At 38.9% G+C, this 26,039-nt stretch overlaps 2 protein-coding genes, 1 long non-coding RNA gene and 1 pseudogene across 6 annotated transcripts; 2 read left to right on the forward strand and 2 right to left on the reverse strand.

Annotated features, from left to right (window-relative positions):
- The first annotated feature begins 467 nt into the window (after positions 1-467).
- On the forward strand, positions 468-21,592 carry LOC122027026 (ubiquitin-like domain-containing protein CIP73). Of its 4 annotated transcripts, none has more exons than XM_042585826.1 (17): positions 468-614; positions 706-891; positions 1,680-1,824; positions 3,160-3,277; positions 3,849-3,947; positions 4,332-4,447; positions 4,618-4,689; positions 4,767-4,874; positions 5,025-5,094; positions 5,198-5,361; positions 10,827-10,991; positions 11,064-11,135; positions 11,204-11,333; positions 11,431-11,943; positions 12,126-12,499; positions 12,578-12,661; positions 21,146-21,592. In XM_042585826.1, exons 2-17 carry the CDS (start codon positions 848-850, stop codon positions 21,152-21,154), a joined length of 2,283 nt encoding a protein of 760 aa, XP_042441760.1. In that variant the 5' UTR covers positions 468-614; positions 706-847; the 3' UTR covers positions 21,155-21,592. The 4 variants fall into 4 exon arrangements, with proteins under 4 accessions (XP_042441760.1, XP_042441757.1, XP_042441758.1 ...); XM_042585823.1 differs by having other exon boundaries at positions 12,126-12,408; XM_042585824.1 differs by having other exon boundaries at positions 11,464-11,943; positions 12,126-12,408.
- Positions 14,411-15,475, reverse strand: LOC122027028 (annotated as a pseudogene).
- Positions 21,593-21,756: 164 nt separating the features above from the next.
- LOC122027699 lies at positions 21,757-23,425 on the reverse strand. The gene is made up of 2 exons (XR_006124501.1): positions 22,567-23,425; positions 21,757-22,455 (listed from the first exon to the last, which is right to left on the reverse strand). It is a non-coding gene; the product is annotated as an uncharacterized LOC122027699 (long non-coding RNA).
- A 37-nt stretch (positions 23,426-23,462) lies between these two features.
- On the forward strand, positions 23,463-24,687 carry LOC122027698 (transcription factor MYB44-like). Its single transcript, XM_042586700.1, has one exon. It carries the CDS (start codon positions 23,636-23,638, stop codon positions 24,608-24,610), a length of 975 nt encoding a protein of 324 aa, XP_042442634.1. The 5' UTR covers positions 23,463-23,635; the 3' UTR covers positions 24,611-24,687.
- The last annotated feature ends 1,352 nt before the right edge of the window (positions 24,688-26,039 follow it).

Genomic DNA, 26,039 nt, shown 5'->3' on the forward strand with positions numbered 1-26,039 from the left:
GGCAAAAATATTATTTTTTATGAAATTTAATTTTGCCATCAGATCTAAATTATAATTAGTTCGTGTAAAATCGATTGACTCCAGCACAACTTGGTTCGAGCTGTTAGCACGGCATCATCCACCGTCCGCTCTAGATCCAACGTCTCGCATTCCATCGCAAATTCGCAATGGCGGAATCTGGTCCAAAGGCGGCGAGGCGGCGGTTTGGCAACCGAACCAAAAATCCGCGATCAAGTCTTGGAAACATTTCATTTTACCTCTCAAAGTTTTACTTTTTTGCAACGGCCTTAGCTTTTGAATCGTCCATTCAAATTGACAACAAATTTGTTGGGATAGTATTAGCAAAAGGATGACATGGTTAGGTTTTGGATATGTTCGGAGTATTTCGATCATTTGAAAAGTTTGGGGGTTATTTTAAAAGATGCAGCAAATATTTGAAAGAGAAAATGTAAAAATTTCCCAGATGGGAAATCAAACGCGGCTGGTCTCTCCACTGCGGAGTTAAATCTGTACAATTCCAACGCCGCAATACGTTTTGTGAGGGCTCGCGAGCTGCCGTCTGTTGTTCGCCTCGTCCAGGTTTCCTACTCTCTCGCCGTCGGCCTGGTTCCCCGGTAATCACCATCTTAATGGTTGCTTGCGTGCTTTTCCCTTTTCCGTGCTTGAATCTGCCATGCGCCTCCGACTATGGTCGTTCTCTTTCAGGAACGGGTTGCCTTATGCTTTACTGGGGGTTGATTTTCTCGTTGGGGATTCGGGACCTTGGGAACTCCAGCTCTGTCGATTCCCGACGAGCCTCGAGTTATCGGACCCCTCGATTTTACGAGTGTTGAGGGCATGGGCGGTGATGCGCTTGTTGGGGGTATTGGGGCTTTCTTTGATTTCCATATGGTATGGGTTTGCTCTGTCACATAGGACATGTAGTCTAGCAGTGAGTTCGTCGGACGTGAACGATGGAGTTTGTATGATGGAAAAGAGAATTTTTTTAGTGTTCAGCATGGGCGCAAGTCGCGCTACTTGTCAATCAGGAGCTTGTAATATATGATTTGTTTGTAGAAAAAAGGCTACTCTGAAGCTTGTATCATTGTTTTCCACGAACAACCATATAAATTTTTTTTGATTATTGCACCAGGTTGTCTTATATAGGATATCTGAATTAGTCACATATTGGCTATGTCTAGGGCATCAACCGTAATGTTTCACTGACTTGGCCCATTTTAGGAATGACTTAAGTTTGATCCTTTCCACTGTGATTGGGGAAGTGTCTCCACAATAATTTCTTCTATGATGATAGCATATTGATAGTGAGATAAGTGCTGCTTATATGATTTTGTGACTTCATACCTATGTGATATATAACTGGTGTCAAACCTATTTTACTTCTCTTATTTCTTTTTTAATATGCTTGGTACAATTATGGTTGATTTATTATAGTTTTATTTTATTTTATGTATTCACATTGGTTAATCTAGGTTAGGGGCAAGCATATTTTCGAATAGAATAAGTGAAACAGTTTCACATATTCAACAGAACATAGCAAAATATTCTAAATTTCTAATGCAATATTATTTTTATATTTCTGTTCTTTCATGTACTAAAGTGGACAAGAATTGTGCACATGTAGAATCTGAATGGTTATAATACATTTTGATGATTCTTCTGGGAAAATCAATCATCAGGTCATTTGAGGAGAATATGGGTGCTTATGATCCTTCAGAAGCAACAACATCATGTATAGATTCCACAAAAGATTCACAGAGCACTGTAGAGATTAAAATTAAAACATTGGATTCTCGAACGTACACTTTGCGAGTAGACAAGTCTGTAAGTACAATTTAATTATGTTCATTAAGTAAATTGCAGCTTACTTTATCCAAAACACTTTGTTCCTTTACCTTACTGCCTCCTTTGTTTATTAGTTTGCAACTGGAATGTGTTATCTTGCAATGAATAGAAGTTTCCCTACCTTAAATGAACAGCTTTTATTGATTCTTCAACTCGGATCTAGTCTTCATTTCTAAAAAGTGATCCTTTTTCCGTGATCATAATTCAAGACTATATTTACATCAACTGTTAACTATAACAAGATTTGTTATTTAATAACCATTCAATATCATACGCTGTCCATCTCTACCACTTCAATCTTATGTTTGTCTGACTTCCGGCATGTGCATGTGTAAATTTTTGTTACATATAAAGTCTTTTAACATCAAATACTTATGATTTTACACACAAAGTAGCACATGGATGTAGAATCCAAATTTGCATTTATCATTCATCTCCTTGTAAAGCAAGGTGCCAAGCTGCATAAAACTTTGGAATAGGATCTTAAACAAGCCTTGGAGCCAAAACTTTCCTGTCTCCAAATTGTTTTCTTGGGTGTTTTGCTAGTGGTAGTTGCTGGGGGCTTTGAACTCACCCATGCTATTGAGCCAGTAGTGGACTCATATGATGATTTTTGGTTGGTACGTATTCTTTTTCAATTTACATTATCTGTCATGGAATCACAATCACGGTATCTCTTACATGATGCCTAAAGATGCATGAATCTTATAATGTCTGAGGTGTTTGTAACAAATAATGTAGACTTACTAATCCTTTTACAATTTACACTCTGTGCTGATTCACATAATCATGGAATCACAATCATGGTATTTTCATGGCACCCCCACTGGTTTATCTGTCTTCTAATGTCTGCAGATGCTTGTATCCAATTATTTAGATTGTAGATTTACTGGATTTAAAATCCTGAATAAGTTTTCAGAAGTTCATAAAAGGGTGCCTCCACTTGTATTTATTGTGACAAAAAAGTTTTGACATCTCAGATAATTAGTTATTGTTATTTGCAATGAACTATACCCATATTATCATTTTGAATGGCTGGTATGTGACACTGTTTGTCTGATACTTCAAAATGGTTCTCAAGTTTGACTATAGTCTTTTTTTTGGAGAGTTTAATTTTAAAATTTGATTATCTCTGCATAACTATTATTGCTTGGACCTTTTTGATTTTTTTCCTTATAGAGAATAATGCTCCTAATGCTATGTTGTAGTGGAGTTATGGGAGTCGTACATATTTTTGTTCTGACGTCCCCAAACATATTTAATGATGAAGATCTTTGAAGTCTATTACAGTATAATATTTTCTTTGCTTCACAGGTGCCAATCCCAAAGTTGAAGGAACAAATAGCCGGTATAACTGGGGTAATCTCTGAACAACAGCGTTTAATATGCCGTGGCAAGGTTTTGAAAGATGATGAAATCCTGTCTACGTACCGTATCCTATTATATCATCTTGATGTCCTAAGTTTGTTGACTAATTTTAATATACTAGAATGAGTAAATACTAGTCCCTTTTGCACTAGGCAATCAGTTCCTATTTGTTTTGTGTCATCAATGGATACTTTTTTTTTTTATCTATGGTAATGTTGATTCTTTATTTATTGAAACATGAAGTTTTAGCCACTTCAAATTGCTAAGATATCTCTTCAATTTTGGTTCCTAATCTCTGATTGACGTTCTCTTTCCTGTTCGTATTGAAATAGAATTGTTGAGATGCACAGAAATCTTCTCTTTTAGATATTTATACTGTCTACAATACATAGCATTTTGTTATTCTAGTTGCTATAGATTGTAATTGGCTTACCATTATTGGTTTTTATACATATAATTAGCTTGTTTATCTGTTGGATTCTAGCAAATTTATCATGCTTGCTTTCTCCCTTTTACATATAGTAGATGTACACATTAATTTACTAGATGAACTTAGTGTTTATGTGCTTGCTCATCTAATTATCAGTATTCTATTAAATAACTTCTACTGGAGTTCCTTAGCATGGATGATTAAGATGTTGAAGATGGTCACACTTTGCATCTGGTTGTTAGACAACCACAACCATTTTCTTCATTCCCATCAACAAGTCATATGGAAAATGAAGGTGCACCAGGTGAGTTAGTTGCATTTAAATCACGGAGGTTATGGTCAATCTTATGTAGCTTGAATTCACTTGAAAACTTGAACATTTTCTTTTTGTTTGTCGTGTTGTTGGTTAAATAAGTTTTTTATTATTCTACTGACAAACTGTTAGAATATATACGGTCCTTTATTTTAGGAGACTAGGTGTATTAGGATGTAGTCCTTGAAATGCATCAATTGCAAACGACTTTATTATTCTGTTTCTTTCTGCTTAATGGTTGTAATAAGTATAGTTCAGACTGTCCTGTTTTTACTAACATAGTGTTTTTAGATATTCATAAGAAATTAGAGCATATCCTTCCCAATTGTTTCCTAAATGAGAAAATGCTGATTGAATTTTTTTCTACCACTGTAGTTTCAAATGCTACTTCAGATACTCATCGTAGTCATGTTGGTCAAGGAGCTCGTACCTTAGTCTTTGAGACTGTCAATATTGGCCAAGGGGACCATCATACTCAACATCTTTCTCAGGTAGATCTGCCAGTACAAATGCCCTTTATTTTTATTTTTTTTGTGGGATACTTGTATAACATGAACACCGGGCCTTCCCCGGGACCCCGCATGGCGGGAGCTTTGTGCACCGGGCTGCCCTTTATACTTGTATAACATGAATACGGCTAATCATTGATTTTATCGAGCAGATTATATCTAGTATCTTAAATGCTGTTGCAACAAGAAACACTGGATCCCAGACCTCAAGTACAGATCTCAGGGTAAATCTTCCTTCACTAATGCAAAAAATGCCAATTAAAAGTTTTCATTTTGAAGCATAAATAGTCTTGCTTCACAGGATTTGGGTGCAAGAACCTCTCTTGACGTTCCAGGTGGTGAGCTTGGTTCTAGGCAGTTACCCGACCAATTCCAGCCTGCAGTTTCATTGGGCCCCCAACAGCCAACTGTAAGTTGTCAATCATATATGGTGATTGAATATGCATTATAGGTTTGTTTGCTTGCTTTGAACAAGTTATTTACACTACTCTCTTTGTTCAGCTGTAAAAATTTTATTAGCATTTTTTGTTATACTTTATCATAAGTTGTAGTTGTGCAGGTAATTCCTGATTCTTTGACCACTATACATCAGTATTTGAGCTTCATGAGAGATGAGTTCTTCAGAGAAGGTATAAATGCAGCTAGCTTTTTTCTTTATAAACCTGACGAGATTTACTTTCATGCAAGCGTTTGGGTTATAGAATAAGTAGAAGAAATTTCATTCTTTGGCAGGTGTGGAGTACAGAAATGAAGCAAACATCACTAATATGCTCGGCAATGGTCTTCAGTCTCGCCATTCTTTTATCCCAGGTGGCCTACCAAGTCCAGCATCTTTAGTAGAAGTTCTGCTTTCTACAAGAGAATTGCTAATGATGCAAGTTGATGGATACATATCAGTATGTTTTCATTACCTCTTTGACTCTTATCAAGTTGGTTTTATCACAGAGACTTGAATGAGACAATAATAATATAAATCCCAAGCTATTGCTCTTAAGCACCGAACTTTCTGTTATATATAATTACCTCATTCTTCATTACTTCTACATTGCAAGTTGAGTCAACTGTGGTTGAACTGTTACAAGTATACTATTTTATTTGAAACTGTGGTAAGTAAATCAACTTGGCAGTCTTGAACTGAGTCGTTTTGTTCCTATATTTTTGTGTTTTTTTTTTCATCCCTGACATAGAGATGCATAACAGCAGGTACTAGCACAATTTTAGAAGTATTTGATGCATGCCAAAATTTAAATTACGTCAATAGTTAGAAGCTACGCAATCTCAAGCCTCATTTTTTATATTATGGTTAGTCGCATGAACAAGTCTTTGACATAGATAATGAGATCAGCTGCTAACCTCAGCAGACAAGACCTCTAGAATAGGGATTTCTGAAGCAGTTAAGTTGAAAAGATAAGAATTGAACTGAATAGTACAACAACAACTAAGTCTTATCCCACTAGGTGAGGTCGGTTAATAAGAATTGAACTGAATAGTATATCCAGAAAAAGATGTTCCTCAGTTTTCATTTCAATACTGTATCTTTGCTGGATGGTTTGTTGTTCCTTTCATGTTTCTTCTGTTTGACGAGGTATTGACCCAGACATGTTCTATGCCAACTGAATTTGGCATTTTAATCAGTGATGTTTGATAATTGACTTGCTGTCGCTCAATAGTGATTGTTCACTTTGACATGGTCTATGGTGCCATCAGGTTCTTATCTGTAGCATTCATGATCCAGCTTGGTCCACCTCAGTTCCATTAGAAACCAAACACAATTTTATTTCCTATTTCAAAGCCCTATTTTTCTTTATCCTTTGTTTTTCATCCACTTATACTTTTTCTCAACCCTTCAGACGCCATAACTATCACTGTTATCTGTCTTGAATCGTAATTTGGTTGCTAAGACTAGCACAATGTTTCGGCAATTCATACATAAATTTGATTAGCTTGACAAATACCTTGGATGAATGAGCAACTGCAAATTATAAATCAATCCTATTTGTTGATCTGTAAATTCATTGTATGAATCATTAATTATTGTTCTCCTATTGAAGATTTGTTACCCCCAAAGAAAAATCATTTCCTAAGAAAACTCCACCTTCTATCTAATTTGATGGAGTTCATCAATTGAAGATGTCATTTTTTTGACAAAGGTATAAGACCTTGTGTAGTTGTGAGATAAAATCAATCATTTTGCAGCTAGTCTAAGCTGATTCAATTGTTAATCAATGCCAGCCATGTGATCTTGGCAAGAGCTGATGGGTTTCTGTTCTAGTTATTGGTTAAACCTGCTGCAGGTTCAAGATTTTAACCTAGGATGCAAGCTGGTTTAAGCCTTGAGGTTGGATGGATGGTTTTATATTTTGGACCATACTGTCTGGTCAGGCTAAATTTTTTCAGTCTGAGTGCAGACAAATAGGTGAACCATCCAAGTTTAGGCAATTTGTTGTAAACAGTAAATTTATTGTTGCTAACTGCAGTACAGCACCATGCTGCGACTTGTTATATTCGTTTTTTGGGTATGGGTTAATATGTATAATATGATGTCAATACTGTATTGGTCTGATGGATCCTCAAGATCAACATTGAATCAAAAGTTTACACTGGCTGGATATCCAATTCAGCTGGTAACTACTGATCTTGGATTGTATATGTTCATGATGTCCAGATGGTCACTAATGATTTAGTGAAGACTTGAGAAAAGTGTAGAAATTATAGATGTGCTGACCCTTTTCTAGCTAAAACTAGAAACACTTTGTTGCATCAGGTTCAATGGCAGGATAGCTAGAAAAACAGTCTTGGATAAAGCTGAATGTCAGGTTAAGATCGGTGCATCGATTTCAAATAATTGCAATAGTCAATTTGTTTAATTTGAAAACAATCTCGGTGACATGCCTATCCTGAAAAGTCAAAACACAATTTAGCCAATTTGTTTGCTTTGGTCCTACATTGTAATGATTTTGATAGTTGATCTAAGACTAAATTGGTTCATAGTTAGCACATGGTTTTTCTCCGGCAATGTTTCATTTCTATGTAATGACCATTTCCTTCATGAGGGCATTTGGCTAATCAGCCAAGTACAAATACACTGCCATGAGTTTTGATATTATCATTTTGTCCAATAGGAATATATATGAATCCTTATTTTTTCTCTTAATATGATATAAATAAGTTTGCATTTCTTATAATTCCACCAATGAGTAACCTGAGCTTTTCAAACATTAATAAATGAGAAAGAGACCCACCAAGGCAAAACCATCATAGATGTGCAATGAGGGAGGGAGGGGGGCCAATGTCTTTTTATATATTAGCAGGTTTTATGCCATGGGAAGGTCTTTTGTTTTGATTTGTGAATTGAATTTGTTTCATTGTTTTCTTATTAAGTTCAATCATCGTAGCTATTTGGATTCAGAATCCAGAAACTCTTTCTACAACAGTTAAAATTTCTAAGGAGTATTCTGACAGAACAATTCAAGGGAACTTTTGTTTGCATATGACTGTTTTCACTAATCCTAGTTAATATCTGCTAGGGACTCTGATCAAGCAGAGCAATTCAAAGGAATTGTTGGTTTGTATGATTATTTCGTTAGTCCCCGCCAATATTTGCTAGGGTTGCCTGATTAGCATCTTCTGTTTTTGGACAGTTGACTGTTCCAATCCCTTCTAAACTCTTAAGACTTTTGTCAATTCCACTATATTGTAGTTCTTTTGAGTCACAAGGGATGACCTAAACTTGGGATTCAGTGTTTGCATCAACGATTAAAATACCATTTCGTGCCGCCCAGCATGAACGGATTTTACCATTCCGCCACCGGAGCGAAACTGACATGGGAGGTGGGATTATTTTGTGCATCATGTGATAGAAGACAAAAGGAATCGGCAGCGGCGAGGTGACGACAAGGAGGCAAAAGTGAGATGGACAGGTATGATTTCAATTTGACCTAAACGAGCGGAGGCGGCGTACTAGAGGCGATGGAGGCGTACTAGAGGTGTCGGAGATGTCGCGGGACTCCTCCGATACCGCCGGAAGCGTTGCGAGACTAAGTGTCCTGGAGGCGCCTCCGATCCCTCTTCGCAAAAGCTACAGAGGCGTGGCACCGTGGGACGCCTCCGGCGGTGCCAGAAGAGTCGTCAGACGCCTCTAGCACCGTCAGACACATCGCAGGATGCCTCTGGCGCGCGCATGAGGCGCTTTGTTTGACGAAAAGAAAATTAAATGTTAATTAATTCAAATATTTCCCAACTTAGGTGTGACATTTCAAAGAGATTTTTATAAATCATAATTAAATTATTCTATTAAAATATAAAAAAATATATTTAAAATTGAAAAAATTAAATAAATTTTATTAATTAATATTCTGAATTTTTTTTTTACTATTTTAAAAATTCTAAAAATATATAAAAAATTCAAATAAATCAGATTTATATTCTGATAATTTTTTTATGATATTTTTTTTTATTGTTTTACTATTTAAGTGGCACAGTGGTGCCAGTTCAAATCCATCTTCCAGTGATGAATCGTGACACTTTGATGAACACATGGAGAAATCAATATCAATATTGTATGTCATAAGATAATTATTTAATCTGGATGTTGGAGAACTATGGAGTTGACCTAATGTTGCAACCAATACTTCTATATAATTTACGCCACTCCTTTTGGTATTAATAAGGTAACATATTATGATATATCAATTTTAAATCAAGTTATTGATAGATTAGTTTTTTTTTAAAGAAAACTATATTTAATTATTTTTTCTAATCATATTAAGTTGTCCAATAATTGAGAATTTATATAAAATTAATATACAACTTATTTTAAATTATACACAATAAATATATTTATCTAATAATTGTTATATATAAATAAAAAAATATCGAAATCATATTGGCACGATACGATACCGAAATCGTATCTTTCTGATATGGAGTCGAAACCTCGGCACGGGTCGAGATTTTAAACCATGGTTTGCATCTCTTCACTTAGTAGACAGAGGGGTTGTGTGCTCCAAACCTAATAGACACCATGTTGGTAGTCACTTTTGTTTGCCACTGCTTATGTGAGAAACTTGGTCTAGAGACCTTGCACCTTTCATGACAGAACACTTTTACTATATGTCTCAAAACCTATCTATATTCCACCCTATTCAAGTACTACATCATAGGAATTATAATACAATTACTTTTATGAATATGACAAAACATTATTACTCTATGTCGCAAAGACTATCCAAATTCAATTATCCACCATATAAGAATTGACAATACAAATACTTCTGTGATTACCCATTATAAATTTCCTTCAACTCTGTAACTTCCTAAGATTCAGTAAAAAATATAAACTATGATCCCACATCATTGAAATAAGTTATACATATTTCAGTGCTAGTTGCCCTAGTTTCATCTTCCAACACATGCTCCAACAACTATGAACCTATAGGCTACACATTACCAACTGCATCTGTACTGTGCAATCCACTATCATACATACTAAAAATAAGAAAATATTATATGTTGATCTAGCACAAGGTTTCAATTATTTGCTCGGGCTGAGTGCTAATTAGCATTTGTGAAGATACCAACACCATCCTGTCACCTAGTAGGGTATGATTTTGGAAACAGAGGAAGTTCAAGGGCCTACTCACCAGAAGAAGCTGGGCTAAGAGTTGGCTAATCCACACCCCATGATGGTAATAGAAATGATGATAGGGTTATATTGGATATGTGCAGGAATCTAGATGAGATATCCAAATGATGTAAACAGTTTTATCTCAACCAGCTATCCTTTTTTAACAACAAAACAATAGTGTAGAGTCTTTGAACTGTAGATTCAATGTAAATATGCAGTCGATTGAAATTTTGGAGAAATTTAGAGCTAAACAATTGAAACAAGCTCTTACTTTTGTGGCATCCACTTTTAGATGCACCATACCATGGGTTAAATGGTATTTGCTTATCCAAAAGCTTAAGCTATTATGAGATAGTTTTATACTTCAATCTCTGTAACACTGCCTCTCATGTATGGCCGTATAGATTAATTGAATATGTTAAAGTACAACACATGAACTAACTTGGATACTTTGATGTTTAATTGTGGAAATTAGCACTAGCAGGGTGTGCACTGCCCCAAAGCTTGAGCTGTTGTGAAAGATCCAATCTGTTTTTTATTATCACCACTCATCAGATCCCCTGCTCCTTGATGGGCATAAGAAAGTTGTTTACACTGTTTTCACAAGCTCCTGGGATTTACATTTACAGTGGCATATTGGTCGGCAGATATCAGGAACAATTTTGTGTTCCTTTTTATGTTAATTCTTTGTTATCAATCATTTTTTACTGCTAAATATTTTGCTGTTTTATACAGCAATTCGCAGGGCGCCTTGAGGATCAAGCAAGTTTGACCAATACACTTATGCGTGGGAACCTTCAAAATAGTGTGCTTAGATCTGGAGTCTTATTGCAGAACTTGGGTTCCTTGTTACTAGAACTGGGTCGTACGACAATGACATTGCGATTGGGTGAAAGACCAGTATGTTGCATAACCAGCTTCCCTTCCATATATTTTAAATATACCCATAGTTAAATGATGTTTATCATACAGGCTGATGCTGTGATCAATGCGGGACCAGCAGTTTTCATCTCTGCAACTGGACCTAATCCTGTGATGGTTCAGGTAAAAAAATTTCATTTATGGAGTTATATCTTATTCTTTTCTGCATCAACTAAACTTTCTTGTTGCAGCCTGTTCCTTTCTATCCAGGATCAAATTTTAATGCACATATGGGAGCTGCACACAATGGTCATGGTTTACAAGGTGAATCATTGGGTACTACATTTCTTCCAGGAAATATCAGCATTCGTCTTCGTGCAGGTATTCGAGAATCTTATCCATTCTTAATCACCTTGTTCTTATGGTTTTGTTTTCCTAAATGCCTTTGACCTGACAGATGATGTGATCATTTACCTAGGTCGTACCTTACCAGTTTCCCCTCATAACCTAGGCACACAAGGTGGACAACAAGTACAAGGATCAACAAATCCAACTGAAAATACTTCCACTGCAAATGTTGCTCATCAAGCTGTTTCTGGAGCTCCAAATAATCCAGCTGTTGCTGGAGATTCTGGAGTTAGAGTATTGCCAATAAGAACGGTGGTTAGTGTACCTGCTGGCGCTGGCCGTTCAACATCTGAGTCATCTGGCAGTGCAGTTGGGCTAATCTACCCTTTTCTTGCAAGGGTTCAACATGTCACTTCTGGAAATTTGGACGATGCTGGGGCCAATGAATTGTCAAATGGGGTGAATGATAATGGTCATAACAGTGAGCAGCAGCACACTACTGGATCCACTATAGAATCACAAAACTTGGAATCTTCTATTGGAGGCTTCATTCATGAGATTAACCAAATTTCTTCTAGTACAGTTTCTTTAGCTTCTGGATTAAATGCCTCAATAAATGAATCAGCTTCAGCTTCACATCAAGGTCAGGAATAATCTGTCTAATTCACTCTTACGAGTTTTTTTGAATTTGACTTATATGGAGTAGTCCAGTATTATCCCTTTTGTATTGCTCAGATTTTTGTAGCTTCTCTAGAGTTTAGAGTTTTCTCTATGCTGCTTTAAACCAAGAACGAGTTATATGAAAGCTGATCTTATGCTTTTCAGGCTCTTTAAGAGACTTCCTTAGTGGAGGCCAACAGTTGCAATCGGGTATTAACAACAACGAAATTCAATTTGATCAACAAAACAGACAAAGCCCTATTTCTCAACTAACTGGCAGATTGGATCAGTGGCTGCAGTCATTTTTTCCCACAGAGCAAGTTCATGTTGATGCCACTGATCATCCAGAGGTTGCTAGAGGTTCTTCCACTGATCAAGCAGGCATAGGCGGAAATTCTCCACCTGAGGTGGGTGTAGGAGTAAGTGAGGATGGACTATTCTTCTCAAGGTTAGTACGTAATCTTATGCCATTCATATCTCAAGCCACATCAACAGACCATAATGGTAGAACAAATAATCAGAGTTCTTCGACAGCAGTGGTAAGGATGCCGTTTTGATGTACTGCTTGCTGGACATAAGGTAATTTTGCTACTTATATTAATATTCTCTGTATGCAGGCCCCCATGCAGAACTCGAATGACTCTAGTACTTCCCAAATTCGTCGAGACCCACCTGAGGCTCCCAATCCTAAACGTGCAAGGGTTTGTAATTAAGAAATTTTTTCCAGCATACATTTTGGCCTACACAGTGCTTATTTGGATGCCTGAATAGTTACTAGTAGAAATGCTTTCATTTAGGTGGTTGAATGCTAGCCTTTTTGTCTCCTAGTAGACCCTTTATATACACATACAGAATATTTTGATCTTTTATAATCGATAACTTGAAAATTCATACACAAATAATTGCTAGTCATTCCCAATTCATACCAACGGATGCCTTTCAGCCTTCTGTAAGAGAGGATGACTGAATTTGTTTTTGAAAAAAAAGCAAATAATAACAGCTGATCATGTGGAATTCCTAGTATTATCAATTAACCAATTAACCAAACTGTAATGCATGGTTATCATTATCTCACAATGTGATGTCGGTTGGGATAGTGATTATCCTGTGGGCTGACGAGAAGGGGGATTTGAGGAGAATGCAAGAAGAGATAACCGCGGTCCTTCGGATGTTTCTGAAAAAATAAAATTTTATTTAATATTCGAGGATTATCCCTCAAATAGTTAAATACATGTTTATATAGGCTATAACCTAAGACACAAAGAAAGGAAAGAAATTTTAACATATAGACTCCAATTTATATCTTGTAAAGAAAGAAAGAAATTATAAAAGAAAGGAAAATTTTTCCTAACAGACTCACAATTTTAAAATTCCTAAATGGATTAAAAAGTCAAAAATACAAAAGAAAAATGATCAAAAATACCTAAAATACTAAAAATACCTTAAATACCAAAAAGATGAAAATTAATAAAAAATAATAATAAAAATCTACGGATCCTCCTGCATCAGTCGTCCCGGGTTGAAAGAATTCGTCCTCGAGTTTAGAGTAGTTTTAGGTGGTAGCCCAGGAGGAAGATCATATAGTATCAACTCGGTAAAATCTGAACTTTGGGAATTCTCATCGATCCATTGACAAGCACGACATCGTGGACGCCATTCTTGTCCATCTTTGCGTACTTGATCATGTCCAGCTGTATCGAGTCCCCTGCGAGCTGTCCACCACCACTACGTTCACCCTGGCCTTCACAAGATGCTCCAGCCGCTCCTTGTCGCATTGCCGAGTTTCTATTGCTGCCATGCCAGTACATGCTTGAGCAACAACTTCCTTGTCATCATCCTCAGTCATGGTACTGATATAGATTTTCATTACAGTATCAAAAACTTCCCGTTGTATTTCTGATACATCATTTTGACCCGTAGAAATTGACTGTACAACCATTACAATACCTTTCAAAGCTATGATAGCTTGAAGCCTGACATCTTCGTGAAAATAAGCTGCATGCCTGACTAAAATTTTCAATGGCTCGTCCATATAGGGTGCGTAAACACTCTTAATATGAAATGCAAACAAGCCAATAGATTGGGTTGCGGCAGCCTTTTCATCCAAAACCCCAGTCCTCACACTAATGCTACAAATTCTAGGTTCATCGTTATCTTCATCAAAGGACACACTTCCAAACCCACTGTCAATGTTGCCAGAATCATTAATGCCCACTGCGGAGCTATCATCCGGATTACACAAATAAAATGCAAGAGGTGAAACATGCTGAAGGAACTGTGCAAAACCACACCCAATATTTCAGCCATATTGCTAAAGAAACCATGAGTATATTCCTGAAGCTTACTGCAATCCAATGCAAAACCAGCAAGTGCAGCCTCAATGAAGGGGGAAAGTATAGGTTCCTCAAAAGTCAGCCTAACTGTGGAATGAAGTCCATCTGGCCAACTTCCAAATCTCCACTTCTGAACAATCAGCTTAGATTCCTGCAACTCCTCATTGACACCCGTGATCGATTCATCAAAGAGGCTGGATTGCCCACCAACTTCCTTACTGATCCTTGCGTTGCTCTGTGTAAATCCCTTCCACCGATTTTCATCATCTCATAAATATTCCTCTCCCTACAATAGAGTTTCTCTGTCAAAGATACGTTTTTGAAATCTTCCTTAATCTTCTTCTTTTCCTTTGGCGGTGCAGCCACCGCATTATTCACAGTGGCGGCCGTTGGATCTTTTGCTCCAGCTGTTTGAGTTGTCGCTAGGATGTCTTTGGTAGTCACTGAGGGGGGTTTCTTCGCCTCAAGCTCGTCCTTTGCAAGGCCTCCCTTGGCCATTGTCTCCACAAAAATCCTAAGGGTGCGTTTGGTTTGCGCGTTTTTCATTTTCATGTTTTGGAAAACGCGCATTTTCTGAAAAATAGAAAATGACTTTTAGACATTCTCCGCTTTTCAGAAAATGCTATCTATTTTTTTTAGAAAACAGATGTGGAAAATGTAAATCAACACTATTTTTCAGAAAATGCGCAAAACAAACACACCCTAAGTTTCTCTAATATCACCGACTTGCCCTTATCCATGAAGGCGTCCTTGATCTGGCGCCCAATCGGGCCATCATTGTCTCGGAGCGTGATTCTAACCTGAGGGTCCTACCTAGCGTTCTCACCCCCAAGGTAGGGAACTTCAACGGTGCCGGATACCTTGAGGAGCGGAGATGAGCTGCCATTGGCGGCGTCACAGGCCTCACCCTCCCAACCGAGGGAAAGGGAGTGCTTGTACTCGAGGATGATCTTGTCATTGTGGATATTGACATAGGCATCCTTCTAGCTTGTCGAGGGCCTTGGTGCGGATGGTGAAGCCGCCCTCCCCGTCGATGATGGTGAGGTTGGAGAGAAGGGAGGAGAGGAAGGATCGGGACCACTCGAGGTAGTTGCGCTCCATCTAGTGCCAGTTGTGGATGTTGGTGCCATCGGTGTGCTCCTTGACGATCCACCTCTTGTCACCCTCCCCATACCTCGCCATGGGCCATAGAATTAGGGTTGAGGGAAAACCATCAAGCACTCGATGGAGATTTGCAACATCTCCAACATAATCTTCAGCACTTGTTAAGGAATCTTCTTCACCACTACAAATCACGTCCATTGCGATAACAGACGAAGCACGAGTAGAATCTATGTGGAACAGGAGGCCAACACCCATGTCACTCTCTATTTTGAATTCAACTCTATTAGCATCAACAATATCAAAGCATAAATTGTGGTTGGGACTCGCACCGGATGAGTTTATCCTAGTTAAAGGATGATATGTATCAAAAATATCAAACCCACATGTCTGTTTGTTAGGTCCACCTGAATATTGCGGATCATCATCAGCTTCTTCGATAATTTCTTCGACCTTATCCTCATCGTAGATTTGGTCATTATTCGTCTCGGTCTTGTCTCCCACATCTTCCTCAATTAATAAATACTCATGAATGATTAAAGTCTCAGGGCAATCACCATAAAGTATCTCGTCAACTTCTTCTTCCAAATCATCTTCGAATCTGTCAAGGTCATTTTGGGCGTCGAAACTATAGCCCTCCATGGCAAAATTTAATCGTCCTTGGAACGAAGTTTGAGTGTACCAAAAAGGAAGAAAGTGATCTTTCATCTTTTTCTTCATCTTCTCTCAATCCTTGATCTTGGTTTTGCCCCGTCAGGCTCGTGAGCACCGCAAGTGCTCCCACCACGCCAATGCTCGAACCCTGAGTTTGATGGCAATTAGGTTCACCTTTATCCGATCCAGAGCTTGTTGATAGTCGAAGATCCGCTCCACTTTATTGATCAAATTAACAAAATTCTCACTAAAAAAATTCGGGTAGATCAACTCAACATCCGAGGTTTCAAATGTCGATCCTCTCGAACATGTACCTCACGATCTTCAAGATTTTGCGTCGCCGCCGCTACACGCCTCAATCTTCGCACATTGGTTAAATCTACAATTTGCCTATATAAATCCTCAATCATGTCTTGGGTGTTACGACCATGGTGCGAGACTTCCTCAGGAACCTATCTAGCACGGCCACGAGCACAACAATGACGACCTTCCATTGGATTTGATGCTCGGCTTCCTCAAATCAAAACACGTCAGCTCTGATACCGACTGATGTTGGATAGGATAGCAATTATCCTATGAGTTGACAGGAAGGGGGGGTTTGAGGAGAAAACAAGAAGAGATAACCGCTATTCTCTAGATGTTTCCGAAAAAAAGAAAATTTTATTTAATATTCTAGGATTATCCCTCAAACAGTTAATTACATGTTTATTTATACTCTAACTTTAAGACACAAAGAAAGGAAAGAAATCATAACATATGTACTCCAATTCCTATCTTGTAAAGAAAGGAAAGAAATTTTAAAAGAAAGGAAAATTTTTCCTAACAGACTCACAATCCTAAAATCCCGATTAAAAAGCCAAAAATACAAAAGATATAAATTATCAAAAATACCCTAAATCAAGGTTTAAAATTTCGACTCGTGCCGAGGTTTTGGTCCTAGACCGGAACGATACGATTTCGGTACCATATCGTGTCGTGCCGATATAGTTTCGGTATTTTTTAGATATAAAATATATTAATTAAAAAATAAAGTATTTAACATAAATATTTTAAAAATAAACAATATAAACAATAGTCTTTAAAAAAGGGAAAAGATATGAAAATAGATAAATAAATAAATAAAAATTTTATTATAATTTTAAAATTAAAATAAATGAAATATAAAATTAATTAGATAATTTTATTAGGGTTTAATAAAACATCTTTAGATTATCTCCTTCGTAGCTAGGAGTTAAATAAAATAATTAACCTAAGTTTAATTTAAAAAAATCGAAAATCCGACACCACTCGCAAGCTCGCGTGACTTCGGCGTTGTCGCGGAGTTGCGTGACCCCTCAGTCATGGCCGCGGGGATTGCGTGACTCCTTCAGTGTGACCGCGATGGTCGTGCGACCCCTGCAGTGGCCACAGGGGTCCGCGGCGACAGCAAAAGGATTATGCGACCCCTTCGCTACTGTTGCGGGGTCAAGCAGCCCCTCCACTGTGGCCACGGAATCGCACAACACGTCATAGCTGACATGAGTCTGGTGCCGGGTCATGCCGGTGCCAATCGTCGAGCGGAACGAGATGTTTCGCCCGTTTTGACTGTCTCGGTACGACACTTTAAAATATGCCTTAAATACCAAAAAGGTAAAAAATTAACAAAAAATTAATAATAAAAATTTACAGATCCTCCTGCATCATAATGGTCTTGATATATTTGCCTATATGTTTTCTCTTCCTATTTTGTACATGTGAGGCAAAGATTTTTTTCTAGTTTTCTTGTAAAGTGTTTATACCAAAATGACATCTCCAACCACATGCGACAATGATGCAATTAACCTTTTTTTTTTCCTTGAGTAACCTTGGTGTCATGCGTGAAACATGACTAGGGCTTGTCAAGCTTGGCCTAAAGTCGGGCCAGGTTGGCCATGACCTGGCTTGGCTCTGACAATTTTTTCCCAAAAAAATTCTTGATACACCCGTCAAAAATATTTAAAAATTGGATAATTGGGGTACCATCATCAAAAATATTGAAAAAAATTGGATAATTGGGGTACCATAGACGTTTTAGTTAAAATGATTATAATGATCTTCAAAATTAAGAAGAATACTAAAAATTCCTTAAAATCTTATATAAATACCCTCTCTCTATTGTTCATTCATTAGTTTTAGCATCTCTTATCTTCTCCACCAGCATCTCATTTCTCATTCTCATCATTTATCTTCATCTCTTATTTGACTGGTGCAAGTCAAATTAAGAACATGGGTATATCCATATTGATACAAGGGTAATCAATGAAGGTCATGTGGCTAAAAAGGTCAACAGTCTTGCTAAGGCATCCGGCAAACGTCAAGGAAGTTGTGCTTTTGACTCCCGGTCCTCGGTCCCCGACCTCTAAACCTCGACCCCCGACTTGGTTTTCGGACTACCTCTGGCTAAACCGAAACGGTCTCAGCTATCAAGAGTTAAAGCGACGAACCGTTATCCATGGGAGACGTGGACAACACAACCATTATCACGAGAACGACAGAAAATACAACTATTTACTCTGAAATAAATGGGTTGTAATAACCATTTATTTCGAGGAACGTGGTAACGGTCGCGAGAAACAAGGAGAACATGGCGGATAGTCCTGACCCTATAAAAGGTAGCCGACCCTCATGAGAAGAGATGCACACATCATTCTCACAAGCTCTAATATTGTTCATCTTCTTCACTCCACTGAAACCCTAACTTGAGCATCAGAGTGACATCACCAGAGAATTCTCTGGTTGTCCCTCTAACCTCTCGTCTTTTGTTTTCTCTCATACACAGGCCTCAACGGATCTCCTTATGGTCTTCTTGTAACTTGGCAATTGACAGTCAAGCCTACACCGATGCAACTTATCGGTGACTCACCCATCAGTGTTTTTGGATAGTATCACATATGATGTGACATGACAAAGGATCATGGTTGTTGGAAGGATGTGGATACACCAATATGTTTTTTGACATAATCTTGAACTCTCAGGTCAGGTTTTAAGAAAAAAGTGACTTAATTGGTTTGGTTATTAAAAAAATATGAACTCAAACCCCGAAATTATTCTTGAATCCTAAAAGTTTTTGACTCTTAATTGTTTTGGTCTTTTCGGGTTTTAGTTTTTTTTTTTCAATTTGAGTGTCTGATCCAGATGTCAATATTTTTAGGTTTTAAGATACTACTTGTACTTAATATATGACACTATATATACTATATAAGTGTTATTTAATTATAAAACTAGTTAAAGTTGTTTTTATGGGGTATCTTTATCAAAAATTGAAATCTAATGCAATCTTGAGTTTGAACATATATAAGGATCATCCTACGACAGAATCAAGTCAGGTTCTCTTGGGCCCAAGCAGCCCATTGACGTGCCTAGGTAAATATTAGAAAAATGCATCTCTAATCATAATTAGATTTGCAAAGTTTTCTTCAAATAATATTGCTAAAGTAATGTTGATTTCTTATGTTGCATTGAGTACAAAATGCTTTGACACATGGGAGAATGTTTGAAGATATGTTCCAGGGAAAAATATAATATTGACATAGTATGTTTGATACAGTTTGATTAATGAAATATTTGAGAAATCAAATGTACAATCAAAAGCTTTAGTTGTCTGGTTTAATTGTTGTGTAACCCACATGGTTTTAGGGGAGTGGGGTTGGGTCAACTTTCTAGTGTGGAATTGCTGGGATGAACAATGCAACTGAAGTAGATGTTTGCTGTGGGAAGTGACTTAAGTCTAGTGTACTCTTTAATTTCATGTCAATGAAAATCATGTCGTTATGGCAGGTATTTAGTTGAAGGTAATGTGGAAACAATTGACCTAATGTGGTCCGACCTTTTCCTAGGACCCCGCACTGGCGGGAGATTCGTGCATTGGGGTGCCCTTATAGCAGGTATTTAGTTAAAACTAAATTGATAGGTGGTGGACAGGTTTGTATTTACTTAAATGACTTGGTATTCTTTTTCATCAGCGTTATCACAATCATTAATTATTTGTCTTAACTATTTGGAGTTACATAAATATTTTATCATTCATTCCTATGCAACTATTACTAGCAACATTCAAATTAATTAAATTATTTGTTAATATTAATTAATTGTTTCTTAGATCTCTTTTGACCCTTTATACCTTATACCATAGAATTCGACTCTTTTAATTATAGTCAGTTGGTTGTCTGTGAATTCATCCATAGCATCTCAAACTGATCTTTCATTTTGTCATCTTTTGGAATTGTAGCTAATTGTTCCTGTTTATTATTATTTTTTTAAATAACTACACACATCCTTCTTAGTCTTATAATTTCTATTATATTAACTTTTTTGGTATGTTGCTTTTTAACAATCCAACACTTCCATCTATAAAGAATAGCGGGCTGTACCACAATTTTTATAAAAAGTTTCTTTTTGCTAATGTGAAACACAAACACAATAATCTAGAAGCTTATTGCAGTTTTGTCCACTCATTTTTTGACAATAAATGGCCCAATATTCATGTCGCAAACCTAAAAAATAGAGACAATGCTTGTTCGCATCATCATTGGTTAGCAGGGAATTGCTGGTTTCTATGATATAATAAATGGTCATAGAATCGAAGTGGATGGTTGGAAATCTAGGCATACCTGTTAGCGTTTCTTTTTGAAAGTTGACCATCATTGCTTGCAGTCTTCTGGTTGACTTTCACTATAAATCTGATGAACTTTGTACATCAAATTATGCTAGTGCATTGGTTATTCAGCTACTTGAGCGTGTATGTGTATATGCATTCTTGCTAGTGTCAGTGGGTGCATGAATTCTGGTTTGTGATTGCTTTACGAAATCATACCTTGTGCTATCTATACAAGTTGCATTCCTTAATGATGGATCCCTGACTTCAGGATGGAGATGTATTCACTTTATTTCATCTTTTTTGATGTTTTTGTTATCACTCGCTAAAATATGCTATTATTATTGTAAAATAAATAATGGCATATTGAATTGCTCAATGATATGAAATCTGAAATTTCCAGCCATTATTTATGCAGCAAACTGTTTTGACGGCTTTTTGCTGGTTGTACCAACATCTAAGCTTACCCTCTTCTGTTTTTGCAGGGAGAATGATTTTGATATTCATATGGAGGTGTCAAAATTTTGCATAAAGCGCCAGCAAATACTACAAAGCAAACTACTGAGCACTCCACATTTGATTCTGAATGTTTTTCTCCGGTCCTTGTTAAAGATGAATGTTATCCAGCTTCTGAGAGATCCCAAAAACTTTTCGCCTACATCAGAACTGAGAAGGATTCAGGATGATATATGCAATTCTTTTTGTTAGCGATTGTCACTTGTACTCGAACCTGTACAATGCCCATTTTTTATGTTTTATTTCTTCAAGTTTCCGGCAAGGTGATCAGTGCAAATTTTATCAAAATTTTACTTGTAAATCGTAGTTCATCACCATGACTCGTGATAATCTCAAACTATTTGTGACGATTATGTCATTTAACTCTGCACAAAATCATAGTGTCAGTAATATTTATATTTGTTAATTACTCTCCAGTTATGTTATTTCTTCAGGTAATTGTATATCCACTGGTTGTAATAATGTTTTTTTTGCAGAGATGTTAAATAAAATTTAAACCGAATTTATACATTATCGGCCTTGATTTACTTATTCTCCCTAAATAAAGTGAATGCTAAACATGTGACTCTGCATCATGTCATTTCATAAAATTATTATCTTAATTACCATTAGCATTGCCTTCTATAACATGAAGTGCATTAAGATGACATGCAACATTGGATACCCTCACCCAACTTGTCCTTAAATGATAGATTTGAGTTCGCTAAGAAAGGAATATGCTTTATCACAAGCAACCCTCACTTTTACAACTTCCTTTTTTTTACTCTCTTTTTTGCCCCACCGAAGCAAAGCCAACCAAGAGCAAGCACTCAAAACTCCCTAAAAGTGAGTGAAAGAGTCCAAATCCACTACAACTTGTTGCCCTGTTCTTTTCAAAAACAGAACCAATATTGATTTTCAACGAGTGTAGCGTTTACCTATCATTGTTTTTGCAGGGGAGACAAACTAGTTTCCGAAAAGCAACTCGATCATCTTTCCGAGATGTAATTTGGTCAGGATGGATCGGGCGGTCGGATCTAGTCCTCGTCTTAGTGAAATATGAGGATATGAGCTACTTGAATTCGAATTTGATTTGCCAATTTACGCATGTTATGTGACTTGAGTTGAATGTTTCAATTCCTAGTGTCAATAGAGGCATGACACCAAAGGGCACTAATAAAATTTCTAAAGGCGACATCAAGGTTGACAAGTCGTGGCAATTGAACAATCGGACTACGCGGCTGCCGCTTGGTCTACTCTGAACCACATAAAGAACTTCAACCAAGTCAAAAGTTTCTGCCTGTATCAACCATATCGGCATCAACAATATCACCAAGGAATTATACTTATGACAAAGGGATGATCAATTATTGAACAGAATGATTTATGAGAAAGAGACTAGAGATGGTACCAGAGGACGCCGGCCATGAGTCGGCCGTGCGCAGGGTGGGCTCGTCGACGTGGCGCAAACTGAGCTGCAAAGCTGGTAGGGGCCACCTTCCGCTGCATCGGATCGTGTCCATATTTGTAAGATCGAGAGTAGATCGTTATAGCCAAAGTGTCGGAGGAGCTCAAGGCACGTTTATCCCGTGGAGCGTGCTGATTGAAGAATTGATATACTTGAGAGTGCGGCCTCGCACGGGGCCATATGACAACCATGCTCTGTGAACAACAATCATGACCGTGCATGAATCATGATAATTTTAAGGTATAATATATATTTAATTCCATTTTGTTCAGATAAATTTTAAATAAAGAAAAGGACACGAGAAACGGGTTGATTGAGGCACCGACGTGGCGGCCACCGCGCGAGGGTGTTTGTTACGGAGGAAACAGAATTACGTGACGGGTTTTGGTGGTGCCGCGGCCGTTGCGTTCCGTTCCGTTCCGTTCCGCCCCGTCACCCAACCGAACTCCTTGTTCCCGGTTAGTTTTTCAATTTCGGTGCGGTTGCAGCGACATGACGTCAACCGCCGCGGTTGGAGGATAAGATCGAAGCGTGGGGAGACGACGACGGCGACACGGTACGCACTGTCTCAGCTTCTCCTCTCCGTCACGTAACGATAACCTAAATCGGGTCGGTAAAATGACCCCCTGCGTACCCGATCCGATCCCCGAATCTCATTTGTTTGAATTTTTCCTCGAACCGGATCTTCGGATTGTGGATCAGAATCCGATCCGAACTGAGGAGGAGAGAGAGAGGGGGACAAAGAAGTGGGAGAGGGGCGACACGTGTGCGTGAGCCAGCTGTACCCAATTAAACCGCCTTGGTGGTGGTGGAGGCGGGCGGGCGGGCGGGTGCGTGTGTCGCCCTTCAACCGGTACTCGAACGGTCGAACCGACTGCAATCGGTCGCCGCCCAACTCCCCCAGACGCTCTATATTACTCCACAAACCTATCCCCGTCTTCTTAATAGAAGGATTCAGGGGTGCCTTGATTTGTCGCTGCAATTCGGTTCGCTAGGGATTGTTGATCGGAGGATGTCGATGGCGGCGGTGGGTCGGAGTAGGGCGACGGAGCGGATCAAGGGACCGTGGAGCCCGGGGGAGGATGAGACGCTGCGGCGGCTGGTGGAGCAGCACGGGCCGAGGAACTGGAGTTTGATCAGCCGGTCTATTCCCGGGCGGTCCGGCAAGTCGTGCCGCTTGCGGTGGTGTAACCAGCTGTCGCCGCAGGTGGAGCACCGGCCCTTCACGGAGGAGGAGGACGAGACGATCGTCCGCGCCCACCGCCGGTTTGGGAATAAGTGGGCTACGATCGCCCGACTCTTGTCCGGCCGCACCGACAACGCCATAAAGAACCACTGGAATTCCACCCTCAAGCGAAAGTCCTCCTGGCTGACCGACGCGGCGGCGCCTTCGGGCGGAGAGGAGGAGTTTCCGACCCCGCCGCTGAAGAGGGCGCGCAGCGTCGGGCCGGTGCTCGCGTCCGCGGAACTTTGTCTGAACCCCGACAGCTCTTCCAGGTCCGATTCGAGCGACTCCAGCCAACGAACGCAGGCAGAAGCAGCGTCGCAGCTTCCGGTTGCCAGAACCGGAGGCGTCGCGCTGCCGCCTTCCTATTACTCTCCCCCTTTTCAAGAGCAGCAGTGCGACTTCACGGCGGATGCTCCGCCTTCGGCTTCTCAGCCTCCCGCCGACGAACACGATCCCCTGACGTCTCTGACTCTAGCTCTGCCCGGATCAGATCGAGTGGCGGACATACCCGACCAGAAAAAGAGCGGCAGAGATGACTCCTGCAGTGATGCGCCGAGGCAACTCGAAGAGACGACGCCGCTGCTGCCGGCGGAAGGCGGCGATCCGCCTTTCCAATTTAGCCAGGAGTTCTTGGCGGCGATGCAAGAGATGATCCGCAACGAAGTGAGGAGCTACATGTCGAGGCTACCGCTTCTGGAGGCTTCCATCCGCGACTCGGCCCACAAGAGCATCGGGCTGATCAAGATCGACTCGGATTAAACACTTTTTCTAAAGGTGAGAAAAATGCTGAGATTCTAGAGCCATCTACTTCAAATTCACTACTTTTGTTGAAGATCCGTGCTTTTTTACTAGTTTCTCGCTTCGAACTAGAGATTTACCACAATGCATCTCTTGCTAAGAAATGCTTAAATTGTTTAAACATCAATATAGAGTTTATCAATCGCTCCTTTGGCAAACAAAAATCGAAGTTGACTACTCCAGCAATCTGCAACAAACAAAGTTGTTTGTCGATTACTGAGAACAGAATTAACAGAGGTGAATTTTAGGCCTGAGGCCGTTGTCACCAGCTCAGGCACCTGTTGAAATGTTGCTGTCTTCAACCTACGAATCAAATTGGCCTCTGCATTTTGTCAGAAACCCGATGCTATCGTCGTCATCTTCTTCTTCGATAAGAAAGGCTGATATTTATTTTGTTGTTCCGTGGAAGTTGAAGACATCTGTTTGGCAATTGCCATCGGTACTAAATCCTCCTCCCGTGAAAACGATTATTGCAGGAAAAGGAAAAGGAAAAGGAAAGAAAAGAGGAAACCAAAAGAAACTCGTTTGCTGTGCCGTCAGATTCAACCTTTGTCTCTTTCTCGTCCCATCAATACCCATCTCACATTGATCACGTGTGAGTGAAAAAGCTATTTTCGACAATTTTTATCGATTAATTGCTATGCAATCAACAGCAACTCGATCGAACATTAAACTACGAACTCGTTTGAACCAGGATAGTTATTGCCAATGATTAAAAACCAATAATTGAATTGCTTAATTATCGTCGTCGCTGATACTATCAGTGACCCAGGACCACCAGCTCCTGGTCGAACTCAAACCCTTGGGACTCCGCGCCATCGCTGTCGGGCGACTCCTCTTCTTGGCAGTTGGTGCTTCCAGGTGGGCAGTCGATGGCGGCGGAAGATGATGCTTCGTCGGCGGCGGTGTGTCTGGTCAGCGAGGCGACGGTGAGGAGGGCCAGGAGAAGCATGCATGCGCGAAGGGAAGCCATGGCGAAGGTATGAGTAGAGAGGAGGGAGGAGGCGATTTACATAGGCGGTGGAATTAATGCTAAATTTAAGCCATGAAAAAAGAATGGGAGGCTGGAAATTAATTAGGTGATCACCGTACATTCCATCGATTTGACCGGTTAAATCCGTATTAGAGATGTATTAGACAATTAATTCATAATACTAGGAATGAAAATAAATATGAATTTACATATAATTCTTAAAAATAATATTTAACTAGTTGAATATTTTTAATCGGAATAAATTTAAATTTTTTTTACCTTTGACACAAATAAGAGAAAAAATTAGGTGTAAAAGAAAATTGAATGTGAGAGAAAATTATCATGAGAAATAAAGTATGATAGGAAAAAAAAGGTGAGAGAGTGGTGAGAGAAAATGAGGAGAGAGTGTGTGATAGG

Source organism: Zingiber officinale, chromosome 10A, assembly GCF_018446385.1.
Source record: "Zingiber officinale cultivar Zhangliang chromosome 10A, Zo_v1.1, whole genome shotgun sequence".
NCBI classification, from domain to species: Eukaryota; Viridiplantae; Streptophyta; class Magnoliopsida; order Zingiberales; family Zingiberaceae; genus Zingiber; species Zingiber officinale.